Here is a 17142-nt window from a genome sequence, read left to right as displayed (position 1 = left end):
ATGAATGAGTATATGTTTGTAGTCTTCAAAATATCCAAGAAGCATGGGCAGAGGAACACAAATTTTGAATTTTTCTTCGGCATAAACAGGTAGCTTGTATTCATCTTTTTGGGTCCAGCTGGCCATCTTTGGATCAGAAAGTTGGTTCAACATGAGCAAAAAGTAATTTTTCAAAGCAGATGTTATGCCCACATCTCTTTCCTGGTCTACCTCTACATCATTGAGTACATTTGTAATGCGCTCGATTAGGTGAAGAATACAATTGCATGATATTGTCGTTGTTGACGGATGCGTGCCATCTGATTTTGTCAGCGTGCCTTTAATAAGTAGAAACAACTGTGAAGGCAAAGTACATATATCTTGATGTTGTACAGCGATGAGTACTTCATAAGATAGGGCATATGGTGTGAGCAGGAAAGGCTGTTACTAGTGCAGTTCCATTTTATTAATGCTGTCATCAAAATTACGTGGGTCTTCCATGTTGAGAATTTTGTCTTCCATATTTATTTGGCACTCGTCCTACTGAGAAGAAACATTACTCTGTTAGTTGTTAATGCACCGATGTCTGATAGAGAACTGGTCTTTTTCACACCAATGCGATTTATTTTATAACTGTCTGGTGTCACAAACCTTAAAGACCATCGCTTCAACTGCAGACGAAGTGTAATTTCTGCGTTTCGAAAAATTCACCAAGCGATGTCGCTGATCAACGATTCTAACGACGAATTCATGTGCGCTTTTGGCGACGATTGGAAAGTAAATGTTACTTTACGGTACATCAACCAGTTTATATCCTCGTGGGACATTTAGTAATAAATCTTGTAGCATGTTGTTTAGTCTTTCATTGAGATGTGTTCCACTTGCCAAATTGCAATTTATTCGAGTAGTATTTAAATGGGCATCAGGAGACAGGCTTCAGGCTGAGGAGCCAGGAGTCAACCGCCATCTTGGATAGTGACATCACGGCAGCTATCTTGGATAACCTTAACTTTGAACTTTAACCTTGAACTTCAAAATTTGCCTACAATGACCCAAAATTTGCCCAAAATTTGCCAAACTCCGCCAAAATTTTCCAATTTTTTTTAAAAAAAAAATTCTGAATAAATTGAAAAATATAGAATAAATTTTTCATCGACTAAGGATCAAACTAAGAACTAAAATGAATCGAATTAATCCCGTTCATTAATAGGAAAATTTTTAAAATGTTTTTTAAAATGATTTTCCGATTTTCTAGGTTAATAATTATAGATTTTCAAGATAGCTGTCAATATGGAATTAGCGACCTACTGGTGGCTGATGAACGAGGAATATAAGCGGTTTATAGTATTTTTCGCTATGTTTTTTAAAAAATTGTTTACCTGAAATAAACTTTTCTGCTCCAAGCAAGGATAAAACCAGGACAGGAATAGATTGAATCAATCAGTAAATAAATAAGTATTTTTTTTACGATTTTTCGAATTTTTCTAAAATTTCTAGTTTAATAATTAAAGATTTTCAGGAGGATGGTAAGATGGCTGACAAGATGGTGGATATCGAAACAGTTTACTGTCTGGTAATACTGCACTGTTGTGGGTAAAAATTTTACTAATATAACGATAACACACTCTAGCAGACGAAAAAAAGATGGCGACCTTAATGTCATCCAAGATAGCAGCCTCAAACAGACGAAAACAAGATGGTGGTTAGAGCGTCAGAATCGGAAGAAGTGGCTGTGATGTCATCCAATATGGCGACCTCCGACAGAAGAAAACAAAATGGTTGCTGTATCATCAGAATCGAAAAAAAAAAGGACGTGATGTCTCCAAGATGCAGAATCTAGCAGACGGATATAGTATGGCCGCCATAATGTAATTTAAGATGGGAACCTCCAGCAGACGAACACAAGATTGTGGAAGTGATGTCAGAATCGAAAAAAGTGACTGTGACATTATCCGATTTGGCGATCCCAGCCGACGAAAACAATATGGCAGATCAGTGATGTTAGATTTAAGTTGGCCGCTTTGATTTCATACTGTTTGGCGTAATTTCTGTTTTGGCATTAGTGGTGGGAGGTCATTTGGCTGATAGTCTCCATGGAGGAAGGAATCGTCGCCATTTATTTTGCCTTCGTTAGGTTCGAACTGAGGACTTCATAATGTGAGTTTGTTATTACATTTTATTGAATTCATATTTAAATAAATTTTTTGAAATTTTAATTAGTTCCTGAAAATTTAGTTTAGTATTTACGAATTTCCAAGATGGCGAATGTAACGTCATCCAAAATGGCAACCGAGGTCAAGGTCAAAGCTCCGCTCCAGAGGCTTATTGGAGGCTGTTTTTGGGGAAATTCAGCTTCTTTGGTCACATTTCAAGCTTCTGACATTTTTTAAGGAATAAAATGGGAAATTTTTCCGTGAAGTAGAATTTTTCGTATGAAATTAAAATTTATATTTTTTAAATTTTTTGGCGAATTTTTTTAAACTAGTCATTTTTCCGAATTTTTGGAGAATTTTCGGCAAATTTGGGCAAATTTGAGTTATGGTCGCCTTTACGTCATAATCAAATAATGTGGCCATTGCCGCCGCTACCGAGGAACATTTATGAACTCCTATTACTGTATCTTTATTTAAACTTTGTATTTAACATGTGCAAGGAATATGCGTATTGGTTTCTAGCATAATATATGAATAAATTACTACAGCCAATTTTAAGGTAAGCTGTGTCGGCTGAAGAAATAATGTTACCCCATTAAGCTTAAGATAACTGTAAAAGGATAAGTAGGGATCAGGTATTAAAAAAAATGATTGTATAATTTCTTAATATTACATCACATTCTGTCATTGCGCTTTTTTTCTTTGTGGAGCAACTCTTAGCGAAATATCTTTTTTACTTGCAGGAAATATTATGTTCAATAGGCTAAATTGCATTTATATTAAAAGAAGACGAAATGAAATACCACGATATTCATAAAATAATTTCTGTTAAAGAGCCGGGATTGAATCTATACGTGAGGATAATGTTATTTTTTATATGATTATGTCTGCAAATTTGTGTACACGATAAAAATTCACTTTGTATTCTGTCTTTGTTGTAATATAATATTATAAAACTATGAGGTTGTAAGGTGCCTAAGGCACCCGTTGAAAAATTATGACTGTAACAAACACTTTAATTTAATATATACTAATTATTTCTGATATATATGAATTGATAAAAAATATTTTACAAAAAAATATATCTATATAAATTGCATCTGTGAAGGTTACCGATAATTTTAGCAGCAAGAAATGAATTTAACAAAAAAGAAGAATATAATATAACAAATCAAAAGGGCGTAACTACAAAAAAGAAAATCAGCCAATAAATACTTTCGGGCATACAAACATACATCATATACATAAAAGAAAAATAACTACGTATTTTAATAAATTTATAAACGTCAAAGTAATAAGCATATTTAAAAAAATAGAAACAAAGATTTTCGAAAGGGAATAAGTACAAAATACCGCTTAAAGATTCCCAGTGACGCAAACTTTTATTTCCAAAAAAGAAAAAAATTCACAGTTTTTCATTTAGAGCTAAACTTTCTGAGATGTAAGCCTTTATAGTAATTATAAGCATAGTTACTTATTCGTAACGCGCCTAAGGTGCCCATTGAAAAATGATGTATATAACAAACACTTAAATTTAATAACTAAGGCGTGTTCCTCTTATGTAGTTGTATTTCCATCGTTACTCTATTGTTACATTTCCATTTTTTATTTTATACACTTATCTATTGAGTAGGCTAATAATTGTGCTTCATGATACGCTTGTCTCCAAGGTATACATATCTCTTTGGCGTTACAGAGTCAGTGTTGAGCTGAACTATATATAGGATGGAATGAAATACAACTAAATATAGTTAATTTGGTGTTGGTAAAATTTGTTGATGGTACCTAGGTGAGCACTACGTCTTTGAAGCATGACGTGTTACCACCTCATGCACGGTCATGCCACTGCATGGTGCTCGGCTTTCTGTGGGAATGTGCATGTACACTGTGGAGGCCTCAGGCACAATATGTGCAGCGAAAGATTCATTCTACATATAAAACAAAAATTTGTTTTAAACAATTTTGAGCTGAGCCAACTAACGAACCTTATTTATTTATTTAATGATTAAACATAATTTCTTTCAACGAATTATAATACATTGATTATTAAATATGACGCAACTTTGATCAAATTTATGACATAGTTTATACGATATTTGTGAGTTATTATTAATGGACTCAAAAAAAGTTTTCCGTGGTGATAAGTACCAATCCCATGGTTTGCCTCAGTTTAAAATTATTTGAACAAGTGGTTCAGAATCCACTTTAATCCGAGAGTTTCAGTCATCTTAAGCTATTGTGTACAAAACCGTGTAGCAAGACTACACTACTTTTATATTTACATTGATGTTTCGTGATGTTTGTAAAGTTACTGATGTAAATATTCACAATGCAAATATGTGAATTTAGACAAAAAATGATAACTGTACAGTAAAATCCCGAAGCTGTTTTATTTTAAGCATGTTTTATGATACGTCCTTGCATATTTAAGATCATTATCATACGTTATGTTAAAATTGTTTATTTATTTCAGTTTGCTTTATTAACAGCAAATTTAGTTGCTTGCAGCTTAAGAACGCCGAGTAACCACCTGCATGACCTTTGTGAATGTAAATTTTTGTACATTTAGTTTTGAGTTTTTGTATTTTAGTTTCCATAAATGTTATTTCAGTCGTTAGTTTGTCTGTTGCAAAATAAAATAACTTTATGTCCACCGCCCTGCCTTACTCATCCTCTGTCTCCTTAGGTTACGATGTAGCAGGCGCGCGCCACTTCTCCCTCACGTTCCCTTACAACACTCCCAACACATGCATGAACACGATGCCGCCAGCTCCGTACTCTAGACCGCCTCTGCCCCTGTGGAAGAGTTCCTCCGTGGCAGACCTCGCCTCCTCCTGCCGTGCAAATCCCCATTTTGTGACAGCCTCCCGCCATCTTGTGCTTCAACCTCCAAACTCACTCCCACTTTCAATTCCCGGAACGGCGCCCCCCGCAGTGGCCGACCAGAGCCATGCTCACACTGCACATGCGCACATGCAAGCCCCGGGACTGAAGGCCGCCTCGCCGGGTGCCGCAGCCAACTCCGAGATCGATCGCATCATGGCCAAGATCGACCAGGATAATCGAATTCTGGCTGAGCTGGACAAGACGCGCTCAACAATCGGTGAGTGTCTAGTGTCTACAGGTGATCCACCCGCGGCCCTCATGGTTCTCTTACAGAAGCACGCTTCCTCAGAGTCACATCATTTTTACTGTCTGTTCTTTTATGTTATGCATGTACTGCACTTTGGAAGTACACACACTTTATTATAGAATAAACTTGTACTGCGGCCATCATATACTGCCCAGAGAGTCTTTTGCATACAATATTTTTTGTTAAAATTTTTGAGAAGTAATTTTAGTGTTTTTCTGTTTAATTTTTCTTGTTTTACTTCCTTTAGTAAGAATTATACTATGCGTTAGTGAGAAAAATGTAGGCTATCTGCTATTTAGTTGAATCTTGAAATAGTTCTCAATAGTTAGAATTAGTTTTAATTGATGTATTTATTTATATTTACTGTTGTAAGTTTCTTTCATAAAGGAAATTTTTAACAGCTTTATGTTAAAATTAATTCTTAGCCAGATAATGTTTCAAGAAATTCGGCATTTTTGCTTCATTATGTGAAGGGGAAAAAAAATCGCTTATCAGACTCATAAAACGTGTTACACGTTACATCATATATTGTTTGAGAATTTTATTTAAATATATAAATAAATAGTTATAAACACAATTGCAATGTTTTTGTGCTTTGAAATTTTTTTTTTTTTTAAATATTTATTTCCACATTACCATATGGTAGATTGAATTGAAGTTTAATTAAGTTGAGCCATGTGATCCTATTACGTTAGCTATTGAAACGTTCTTTAGTTTTCCTTCAATAACACTTATCACTTTCTTTGTAAAAAAAAACCACTTTATTCCCGAGTATTTTTCAAACATAGCATAGTTTAAATTGAATTTCGAAGGTTTCATTTTAGTTTCCAGTTCCTTATATATACCTAATGTTCACATAGGATTATCCTCAAAAATAAATGCAGTTGGTGGAACACACAAAACCACCTTAACTCCAACGCTAAAAGTTTTACAGGCTTTTTGGATATTTTTTAATTTTAGTTTTTAGGAGCGCTAGAGGTGTTTCATCCTTGGTAATTGTGATTTCAAACTGTATTTCAAATTTTCTCAAGACTGGTGAATGTGAACGTTTACCTAAATACACACGTCTGCGTCTGACTATCGTAAACAACAAAAATAAAGTGTAGATAAAATACATAGATCCGATCTAGTAAAGAATACCTGACAAGCGATTCATGAAACTGAAACGTACTGGGAAAGACTAGAGTCCCCAATAAATTCCAAGTTCCCTAAGAACGTAGCGCAAAAACAGAAGGTGGCTATTTGCCAAAAATTGTATGCTAAAATAGACAACATTGAGGTAGGTCCTATGTAAGTTAAGAATGTAAATTAACGATGCAAGCAATCGTCCCTTTTAACATTGTGGTGCAAATGCAACAAAATTTATACGTCAAAAAAACACAGAACGCTAGAGCAACACAAGGCTCAGAATACAATAGCAAAAAAACACTTCACGTACAAATTTGGACATGGTTAGACATTAATGATGAGTTACAAAAAATTTAATGCAAAATATACTCAAAACAATAAGATACTATATGACTGTACATATATTGTCTAGGGGGTAAATTACATTAGTCCGAAACTCACGCGAGCGCAAAATACCAACAATCAATTAGAGAAAAAAAACTAAGTCCAAATGAATGAAGAATCAGTCTTTATGAGATAGATGTTCTTGAATAGCTATTCCTGAAAACAGGGAAAAACCCAGTGTCCAAGCGAGGAGTCTCGTAAAGCGACGCGCAGGGGCTGATCATTCCAAAAAGGAAATAAGAATGAACAAGATTAAAAAAAGCAGATCAAGCCAAAGGAAACTGAATAAAAAGTTTCATTTTGAAGGTGGATAGCCGAACAGGATTTTATACAAGCAGTCAAGTGTTATTACAAATTAAATTACATGGTATGACCACTAAATACCCAATGTTAATGGCAAAATTAAAAGTTCTGTTTTGCCACCTTACACACAAACTGCAGCACCTGAACAACTAGACACTTATTAAAGACTGACGATATTAAGAACGAGTTAGCGCTTGCAGCCTGTTTTAAGCATTTTGAGTGCGCAAGCCACACCAGATAAAAACTGTAGTGATGGGAAGGTAAGAAACAAAGAGTGAACGAGTGAATTGAGAGGAGGTGGGGATGAAGGGTAAATGCAAGAACATCGATGCGCCCCTAGGAAACAGCAAAATATCTTCTAAAACTGATCGCTCCAGTGCAACTTCTTTGCCCATATCAGTCCATGCATTTTATAAATAGAGACGTCAATAACACGGCTAGACTCAGCAAGTCCAAAAAGAGGGAAAAATAACAGATAATATTCAAAAAGACACAGTCTAGATGATACATAGTGACAACTGTCTTCAGAGCTGAAGAGTGGAGATATTGCGATCTCAGACTCAACAGTTCACAAGGAAACATAACATTCTTGAGACTGGTGAATCAGGGGATCTTCTAGGCGAAGTGACAGTTCCAGCAGACAGTTCAACAGCCGTGCAGTGTCTCTGCGTACCAGGAAGGTGGGCGGGACATGCAACTAGCAGGCGTGGATACTCGCAAAGTGCCCAGGTGAAGCGGGCGTTTTGGTCACAGGGTGAACAACCTATAATCTCGAACGGACTGAAAGAAGGCCACAGGGCAGGTTGTTCAGGCAGACGCCGAGATTACCCATACCAAAGGCGGGTAGGGAGACATCCTATGAGCTAACAATAAGACTGGCAGGTGGGAGGCTGTAGACCAGTTCTGGACCAATATGATAAGGGAGAGAACAGAGCTGACGCAGGAAGCATCTCGTGCGTGCTCAGCTATCTCTCGACAGACGAAAAGAGCTGAAGCAGGCTGAAAGTTCACCGCAAACGTCTCAAACTGGCTCAGCTAGCTCTCGTTTGATGGGTACTCGCCAACACGGCAGCAAAGTGAAGTGACAACCTGGCGACTCTTAGGGCAGGCCCTTTCAAAGGTGCCGGTGGGCATCACTCAGTGGTTTCAAATCTCACTGATGCAGGTAGTAGGACAATTGTCCAGCTACCAACGAGGCGATGGAGGCAGAGGGTCAATCGGCCAGGTCAACAATGTACCGGTGTACTGGGCGCGGGCTCTCACACGATGTGGCGATGCAGGAACGACGGCGACGACCGAATCTCTTCAGATATTCGGTCGCATCGAGTCGGAGGGGGAAGGAATTAGGAGCACAAACGACTGAAAAAATGCAATGGAGCGAGCAGCGAACCAACAGCTCTACAAAAGAGGTAACAACAACAGTGAAAATTTCGTCAACATGGGCCTTTTTTAACTTAGAACATATCATTTCAAGAAGCACTGTATTTTCAAACAAAAATCTCTTAATTTTAAAAGGACCGCAGTACCACGGTATCAACTTTACATTTTCATTGTCTGCTCAGGACAAAAGTACAAAATATCTTCACAAGATCATTAACAGAAAAATCATGGTCTCTTGTGGATGCATTGTATCACGCGGCTATGGACTTGCGGGCTTTTACGACATTGCATGAAACTTTTCCAGAACTGCATCCAGGGAGTTGCAATCGAGAGACGAGTCCAGGGGAGGCAAGCCCTACACATTCAAGAGAGTTGGGTAAGCTGCTGCCCCAAGACAGGGGATTTCCCAATACTGAATGCATGGAGGAATTGAACTCTTAATTAAAAAATAACTCAAGTTCAACATCCATCAGCTTATGATATATATGATAAAAATATAATACTCTTAAGCACTATTTTAACTCCTTCAGATTGGTTACCTTGAGGGAAATAACTGCTGTAGATGAGTTTAATAGCCCATTAAATACATGTTTTGATACAATACTAATTAAAAATATATGGTATTATCCATTAGAGCATGGCAGATGCACCATATGTTCTCCAGGCATGTTCCATTAATTCCTTAATTATAGTGCAAGCCTTCATATTTCGAAGAGGCAGTTAAATTACAAATGAAAGAGTATATCTGATGTAATTAAAATTATCCTTTTGGAAGCGGGTCAGGAAGCCAAAAATATCAATGTTAAAAGCACGCCAGGGATCATCAGGTGGATTCATGAGTCAAATTAGTTTTACATTGAGGGCAAAATTGAAATAAAGCATGTGGTTAAACATGTCTTGCACACAATTTGTTTTCCCTAAAAAAAATTCAGACCTAGAATCAGACTAAAGGGAAGCTGTGCAACGACAATAGTACCTTTAAATTTTCATGTGCAAGACAATAGTCTTGCATGAATACAACATTACTCCATTGATGATGCAAATGTTTAAACCCTAGCCTTCCACAATGTGATGTAACAAAAAGAGGAACATGCCATATAGGTTAACATTGACATTAGGTTTGTAAAATAACACAACACACAAACAAACACACACAGCTGTATGCACCAGCTTATTGGATGTGATTTATTTACTTTAATTTAAACAGGAAGCAGAAAAAATGATACTTGGGACTGTTCACGCTCCACTGTGCTTGGCGCAAGAAATGGAAATCAAGTTTGGATAATTTTAATTTTTCTTACATACAAACATCGAAATTATATAATATAACGTCGCCACGTAGCTTGTAGGCAGTAGGCTCGTGGCTCAGGCAAAGATTAATCAGTGTGTTAGAGCCAATCTGACGCTACTAACACTGATTAATTACACACCGTTTCACTGGTTACAGAGAGTTCATTGACAGAACACAGCACTCATAAATTTGATGTTCTAGTGGCGTAGCCTGTTCCGGTAATAGCGCCGTAACTCGGGTTTACATGTGTCGTTTTGTCGTGGAAAATTTCGGTGTCAGCTGTGAATGATACTGGCTCTGAAACAAACTGGACGAGCCCCCCATGGCCTATTCTCGATAGGGGTGGGGGAAATACATATAAATATGGTCCAGTCCAGGCCTCGTTTAGGAAAGTAAGCGTACAGGTTTAAAACATTGGGCACATTAACTAACAGTTATTTTTAAGTTTTTTATACACCCGGAAGCATAAAATGGGAAATCTGCAAAGTATATCGATCAGCAGGGTACGTTGATACTTTTGTGCTATAAATACTGTGGAGTATGAGATTGTTTTAAAATTTGGGTTTTGGAATAACTATCAGTATTATTGTTAAAAAATTTGAAGTCACTGTGTGAGCTTCGCTATATGGGAATACCAATGTTAGTGCCTTAAAATAAGTGATTAATGTGTTCTCAGTGAATGCAGCACATCGAGGACTGAAATTATCAATGACATTACTAATTATTGGATTATATAAATTGTGCTTTAAGCAGATATATATGAATACATTTAATTTGTTTATCATATTGCTATAATATTATTTATAATATTATATATAATACTATAATATTATTATAGTCCATTAGATTGATTATTTCATATCATGTAGGCTATAACCTCTATGTTTACTTAAAGTAATATTAAATTAATATTATTTGTTACGAAATGATTGTCCATGAATTCGCATAGGTAATAACTAATAAAACTTTATAATTTTATAATAACTTTAATAACTTAATAACTTAATAATTTAATAACTTTATAATAACTTTTCCTTTAATACTTAATCACGCTCAAGACCATTCAATATGGCAACCGCAGTCATGGTCATCCAAGTGACGCAAGGGTCAAGGTAAAATTCATTCCAGATACGGCCGTGACATCATAATCCGAGGTGGTGGACACCAGTTCTCGGACATACATTATACGACCTAATTTTCCAAACTAAAAGATAAACTGTATGTCATACCAGGTAGTGTATACTTTATAAATATGTATAGAAATTTAAAAACATGATTAGAGGTCTCTAAACCACGATAAAGATTCGATTAAAAATGTTGGTATTGTTTATAACATTCTTATTTGCAAGTACATATGCCAAGTGTCTTAGAATATAAGACCTAGAGCATTCATATTTAAATTAAATTTTAGCCATTATTATGACTATAACCTGACATTAGTCTAGAATTTTACATCTATGTAGCTATTATTAGTCTAATAACATGTGAATAGTTTCAGAAATTTAGCTGCTTAATTTGCTACACATAGTCTTTCGACATTCGTCTTCACATTTCTTGCCCCCGCTAGGGGAACAACTGTGGGATAGGTTTTGAACCGAGAACAATAATTTACGAAGCAAGCAATTTTATTCTCAGTAATGTTAAACATAACCGATACATTAAACTTACTACATCATTCCACATGTTCTCTTATTCGCATTTAAAACTTGAATACTATTAAAAAATTAATAAAATTAATACTCATAATTAACATCAAACATAATGTAGTCAGCAATATCTACTAAGGACCATAAATTACTTATTGTCTCAAAATTTAACAACTAATTTCCTCTACATTCAAAGTAAAAATGAACTGTATGTGCATTATAACAAGAATGCTGAAAAATTACCAACTTTTAGAGGGCTCTTCTCTTCATCAAAATAAACCGTGCAACATTATGAGCCCCTGATATTAAAAAACTCTAAGACAATATACAAAACCATTAAATATTAATAATGGAGCGAACAATAAAAGTTATGACAACTCCGAACATTTCAAAGATATAATTTGAATTCTGACTAATGGCTCTTCGTCCTCACAGCGGGACCCTCGACAGCAAGTGTATTAACTGGTTCGTCACTCGCCCTGAGGTACACGCAGCTCCTGGTGTGGGTCCAAAGCGAGTCGCCTTTTGTCTCCTGCTCGCCGGCCGAGTGACTCCCTCCTTCCATGCGGCGCTGCACACATATTGCTGGCGGCTGCTGGCTGGGCTTCGACATGAACCCCACCGGCGAGGATGCTGCACGGACCTCGACTCATAGCTTCTAGGGGGCGACTGAATTGTTGCTCCTTGGATGGGCAGCCCTTCAGGATTTTTCTGACAGTGGTTAGTTTGTAAAGTGACCTAACCTAACCTAACCTATCCTTACCTAATCTAACCTAACCTAACCTAAACTAACCACTGTCAGAAAAATCCTGAAGGGCTGCCCATCCAAGGAGCAACAATTCAGACAACCTTTCAAAAACACTACTGTCAGAAAAATCCTGATGGTCTGCCCTTCCAAGGGACAAGTTTTCAGGATTATTTAAACACTCAAAGAAACATGTTTTCAGAAATTGGATGGGCTGCCCTTCCAGTCGCTGTACAAACAAACCATTGCCAGAAAAATCCTGAAGGGCTGCCCATCCAAGGGGCAACAATTCAGCTCCCCCGCCTCCAGACCACTGCTACTCATGTCGACCTTAGACACATTCAGTATGTCTCGCACCAGTTATAGTTAGTACTGTCTCCATACTTACTGTCACTGTCAAGAATATTCCTCTCGGATTAACTCTGCAATAGGTGGCAGTCGTACATGAGCGATTTCAGTCTCTTACGCACACACGTGCACCACAACGATGCCATTGTCTTTCACCAACCAGCTTCTTTCTGCAATGTTCCCAGTGTGTCACTTATACCCAACTTGCACTCGCATAGTCCTCCAACTCGCGTCCACACAACTTGCTCGACGAGTAACAACTTACAGTCGTTGGCGAGTAGTTATACTCTACACACCGAGTACTCTCGGATACTGAGGAGCGAGTTTTCAGTAATTTAGTCGCTGAGCGAGTTGACAACTCTTGCTAGTCACCGGACGAAACCTCGTGGTTTTGGCGTGGACTGCTTCTTCAGGTCGTAGGCCAAGTCTCTTACGCACATCGAGGCTATCTCCGCACTTGTCGACTTCTGTGGCCTCAGGCAGCGTGGCGTCTTCTATCCTGGCAGTGGTCAAGGCAGCGGCGGTGTGGTCGTCTCCGGGCAGCGTGTCACTCTGGGACAGCGAGATTCTGTCATGTACGACCCTCGAGGGGATATATATATATATATAGTAGTGTAGGATAGCCGGTCCTGAACCAGGCTTCAGCCTGTGGATTGTTGATTGTTTACATTGTGACATCATGGCAGCCTTTTGGATCAAAATTCCTAAAAAAAATGACTAAAAATAACTCAAAATTCCTGAAAATTTCCCAATTTCGCGGGAAAAATTCCCGTTTGAGAGAAAATTTCCCATTTTTAGTCCTCAAAAATGCAAACGACTTGAAATGTCCTCAAGACGGCTTAAATTCCTTATTAAGGCTTAAGAGGCCACTCCAGTGTTTCAGGGGCACTACGCAACCCGCGTTAACCTCATAAGATACAATGCTATTTTCATTTTGCTTATAACTAATTAACTAATATAGATTTATAAATGATGCTTGATTGATATGTAAGACAACGATGCTCTTATCAAAGCCCCTTTCTTCAAAAACGTGCATAAATTATGGTTTTATATTAATCTTTACTAATATGCATAAGTGTATTGTCTAGGTTTGAACCATTATTTATGCACGTTTTTGAAGAAAGGGGCTTTGATAAGAGCATCGTTGTCTTACATATCAAGCAAGCATCATTTCGAAATCTATATTAGTTAATTAGTTATAAGCAAAATGAAAATATCATTGAATCTTATGAGGTTAACGCGGGTTGCGTAGTGCCCCTGAAACACTGGAGTGGCCTCTTAAGCATCCATGTCTACAGCCTCCGATAAGCCTCTGATGTCATATAGGATTACGACGTCACCGTTGCACTTTTCGTTGAAAGTGCCATCTTGCAAATCTTTATTTATTATCCGATTTTAATGAAAACAATTCTAAAGTTCATAAAAAAAAATTAACTAATCAAATTTTAATTTTTAGTCTTTTTTGAGGAATTTTGAGTCCAAAATGGCCACCGTGACATCACAATGTAAATAATCATCAATCCACAGCCTGAAGCCTGGTTCAGGACAGGCTATCCTACACTACTATATTTACTTGCTCGGGGCCAACGAACTTCCAGGGCAAGAACCGACCAGAACAATCTTTCATAATCTGTCTTGGCACCCGCTTCCCCCCACGAGTTATGATGTGCTGTTTATGTCCGGTCACGGAAAATTTATGGAACAAGTCGGAGTTGATTACCTCTTGAAAAAAAAACTGCAGACAAATTTACAAGCACCAAAGTATGGCGGTTGGTCTGCCACCAGGAGCTAACTAAAGAAAAGACATTCGGAGAGGTAAGAGAGCTACATACGAAAGCTTACACTTGTGACACATTTATCGACTCACATTCATAAACATATTCGCATTCATTGTCACACAGTGACAATGTTCATCACACTCATCATCCAACATTGACAGACATACTCGTACATATCGACTCACATTGATATGCATCCTCACTCACACCTATCGTCGCAGATTGACGAAACACCTCGCGCATTGATGAACAACCCCACCCTTTTGGTCGCACATAGACGAACATGATCTCATTTATCTTCATTCATTGACGAACACGTTAACAATCAACATCACACATTGACGAATATCCACACATTCATCATCGCCCATTGCCGAACATTTTCGCACTCATCGTCGCACATTGACGAACATTCTAGAACTTATCAGCGCACATTGAAAAACTTTCTCCATATTTACGTCGCATATTGACGAACATTCTCGTAGTCATAAACGCACATTAACGAACATATTTACATTGATGGAATCACATCGAAGATCATCTTTGCACTCATCGACTCACATCAATGAATATATGTCATCTTTCGGCCATTAGATCATTATTATCTGGCTACATAAGTCCAGTAAGCCACCAACATACACTAAAAAAGGCCTATAATTCAGCAGCATGAAACTACATTCAGACTTTCGGCTGTCTACTTGGCTATAGATAGTAAATTGGTAAAACAAATCGCTGCAAATACAAGCACTTGTATAGCTTCATTTATTTGTTACCCACTAGAGTAAACCGATCTCAATAATTAGATAGTTGACTATCCTAGTGTTTTGAATATCATTTTTATCTTGGTATCAACTTTATGAAACTAAATATTGAAAATAAATGTTAAAAACGTTTGCATTTTTAAAACTTAAAACAATAAAATAATGTTAAATGAATATCTTGAATTTATATAGAATTTTTTCGTTGATATTAACAGTATTTCAAGATGACGAACAATATTTGCAAAATAATACCATACCCTACGATGGCTGACAGTCAGATGATTTGACACAGGTGTACACTAATGGACAGCAAGTGAAGAAAAATGGCTACCGACACGAGCACTTTTGTAGATGCCTGTAAACATGAATGTAGTCATGAGAAGCCCTTTGTGTTGTCACTTGTGGATGTGTGTGATCATTTGGGTAGCAGCTTGTAGTCACATGTGTAGCCATGTGTTTGGTAATGTGGTGCCATTTGTGTAACCAATTTCCTAGCTGCCAAGTGTGCTTATGTAACCACGTGTATATTGGTGTGTAGTCATGTATAGCCAAAATGCTTGCAAGTGTAAACATTTTTGTTGTCAATTGCTTAAGGTTCCATAGTTAAGAGATTTCAAGTCTATTTTATGTGTAACAATTATCACCATTGACCTCTGTATGTCTCATTTAACTATTATTGGTGAGTGAATATTATTATTGTATTTGGTGTTGGACCTGCAGGTCGGAGATTTGTGGTCTATAAGCTTGTAATAAGCCTTGCAGTATTCATAGAGCAAATAAGGTTATGCTAAGTAGTAGGCCTCGTGGTTAAAAAAATCGATTAATAAAGCTGGTATTGTGCTTTAAAGTATATAATTATGATGGTCCTACTGTTGTCTTGTAATTCGGAGCCTTTTGGTGTCCATGCATATATTCGTCCAATTGTGTACAGGCCTGTTGTAGGCTTCATTTTCTGTATGCTCGTAACCTCGTGATTGTCCGAATGGTATGAGTAAATATGTATTTATTATGGCCCTTTAGTATGGAAAAAAATCATAGTATTGTATTTGATGAAGAATGAGAAGTTTTTTATTATTCGTTAACTTATCTAGTTTCAAGTCCAGAACCTTGATGTTTTATAGCATGGTTAGATTTTCATAAAGATAGTACATTATTAATGCAGGAGATAAATAATTTTGCTATGAAATATTGAAGGAAATTTATTTATTTTTATTCTAATGAGGGATCGAAACAAGAACTGTAATCGATTTAAAAATAAAAATTTTTATTCTCATAAAATTTTATGAATAATTTTTTTTCAAATATTTTGGTTGATTTTACGAATTTTCAAGATGGACCAAGATTACAGACAAGATGGTGGAAACTTTGATGGCTGACGATGTGATGATTCACACTAGAGTACTCTAGCGGATAACATGCTAAGCAAGATGGTCATCGACACTTGCACGTATGTAGCTATGTGTAGCCGTGTGTATTAGAATGTATCACTATGTAAAGGCGAGTGTGTAGAGATGTGTGTAGCCGTGCGGAGCCATTTGTATTGTTATGTTTATTCATGTATATACATCTGTGAAGCCGTGTGTAGTCGTGTGTGACCATCTGTGTAGTGGTGTGTAGTAGTCTGTAGCCGCCTATGTAGCCGTCTGTTGAAGTATGTTACCATGTGTAGCCATGTGTAACCATCTGTAGCCGAAAGTGTATCTTATGTGTAGCCATGTGGTGTGGTGTGTAACCGAATGAATATGTTTAGATACGAATTATGTATTCAAAAGCCTGCATGTGTAGCGAAATGTGAAGTCACGTGTATCCAAATGTAGCCGAATGCTTGTAAGTGTAGCAATGGTTGTATTACCGAATTACGATTTGTAGTAAAGAAGCGGCCGATTATCTTAATGTACTCAGATGCTTCTGACCTATATGACTTGTGTTGACATATGTAGGTGGCTCACTGGCCTTGTGTAGCCAAAAAAAGGTTATTCTTGTTCTCGTAATGATATAACTTTTTTAATGTGTGCTGATGAGTGCAAATATATTTGTTAATTTGCGTTGATGTGTGTTGAGTTATTCGTCAATATTCGATAAATGTACTAGATATTTCGGCAATGTTCGACGA

General features: G+C 37.0%; 1 protein-coding gene across 1 annotated transcript in view; it reads left to right on the top strand.

Moving 5' to 3' along the window:
• Positions 1-17142, top strand: part of LOC134528958 (uncharacterized) — a 267148-nt gene that overhangs the window by 53693 nt on the left and 196313 nt on the right. The window contains exons 8-9 of the mRNA XM_063362626.1: positions 4819-5235; positions 8765-8836. Of these exons, the coding sequence (XP_063218696.1) occupies positions 4819-5235; positions 8765-8836 (489 nt within the window). The remainder of the gene's footprint in view (positions 1-4818; positions 5236-8764; positions 8837-17142) is intronic.

This window comes from Bacillus rossius, chromosome 2, assembly GCF_032445375.1.
Source record: "Bacillus rossius redtenbacheri isolate Brsri chromosome 2, Brsri_v3, whole genome shotgun sequence".
NCBI lineage: Eukaryota > Metazoa > Arthropoda > Insecta > Phasmatodea > Bacillidae > Bacillus > Bacillus rossius.
Note: the sequence above shows the minus strand (reverse complement) of the source record. Positions and strands in the feature narration are given on the sequence as shown.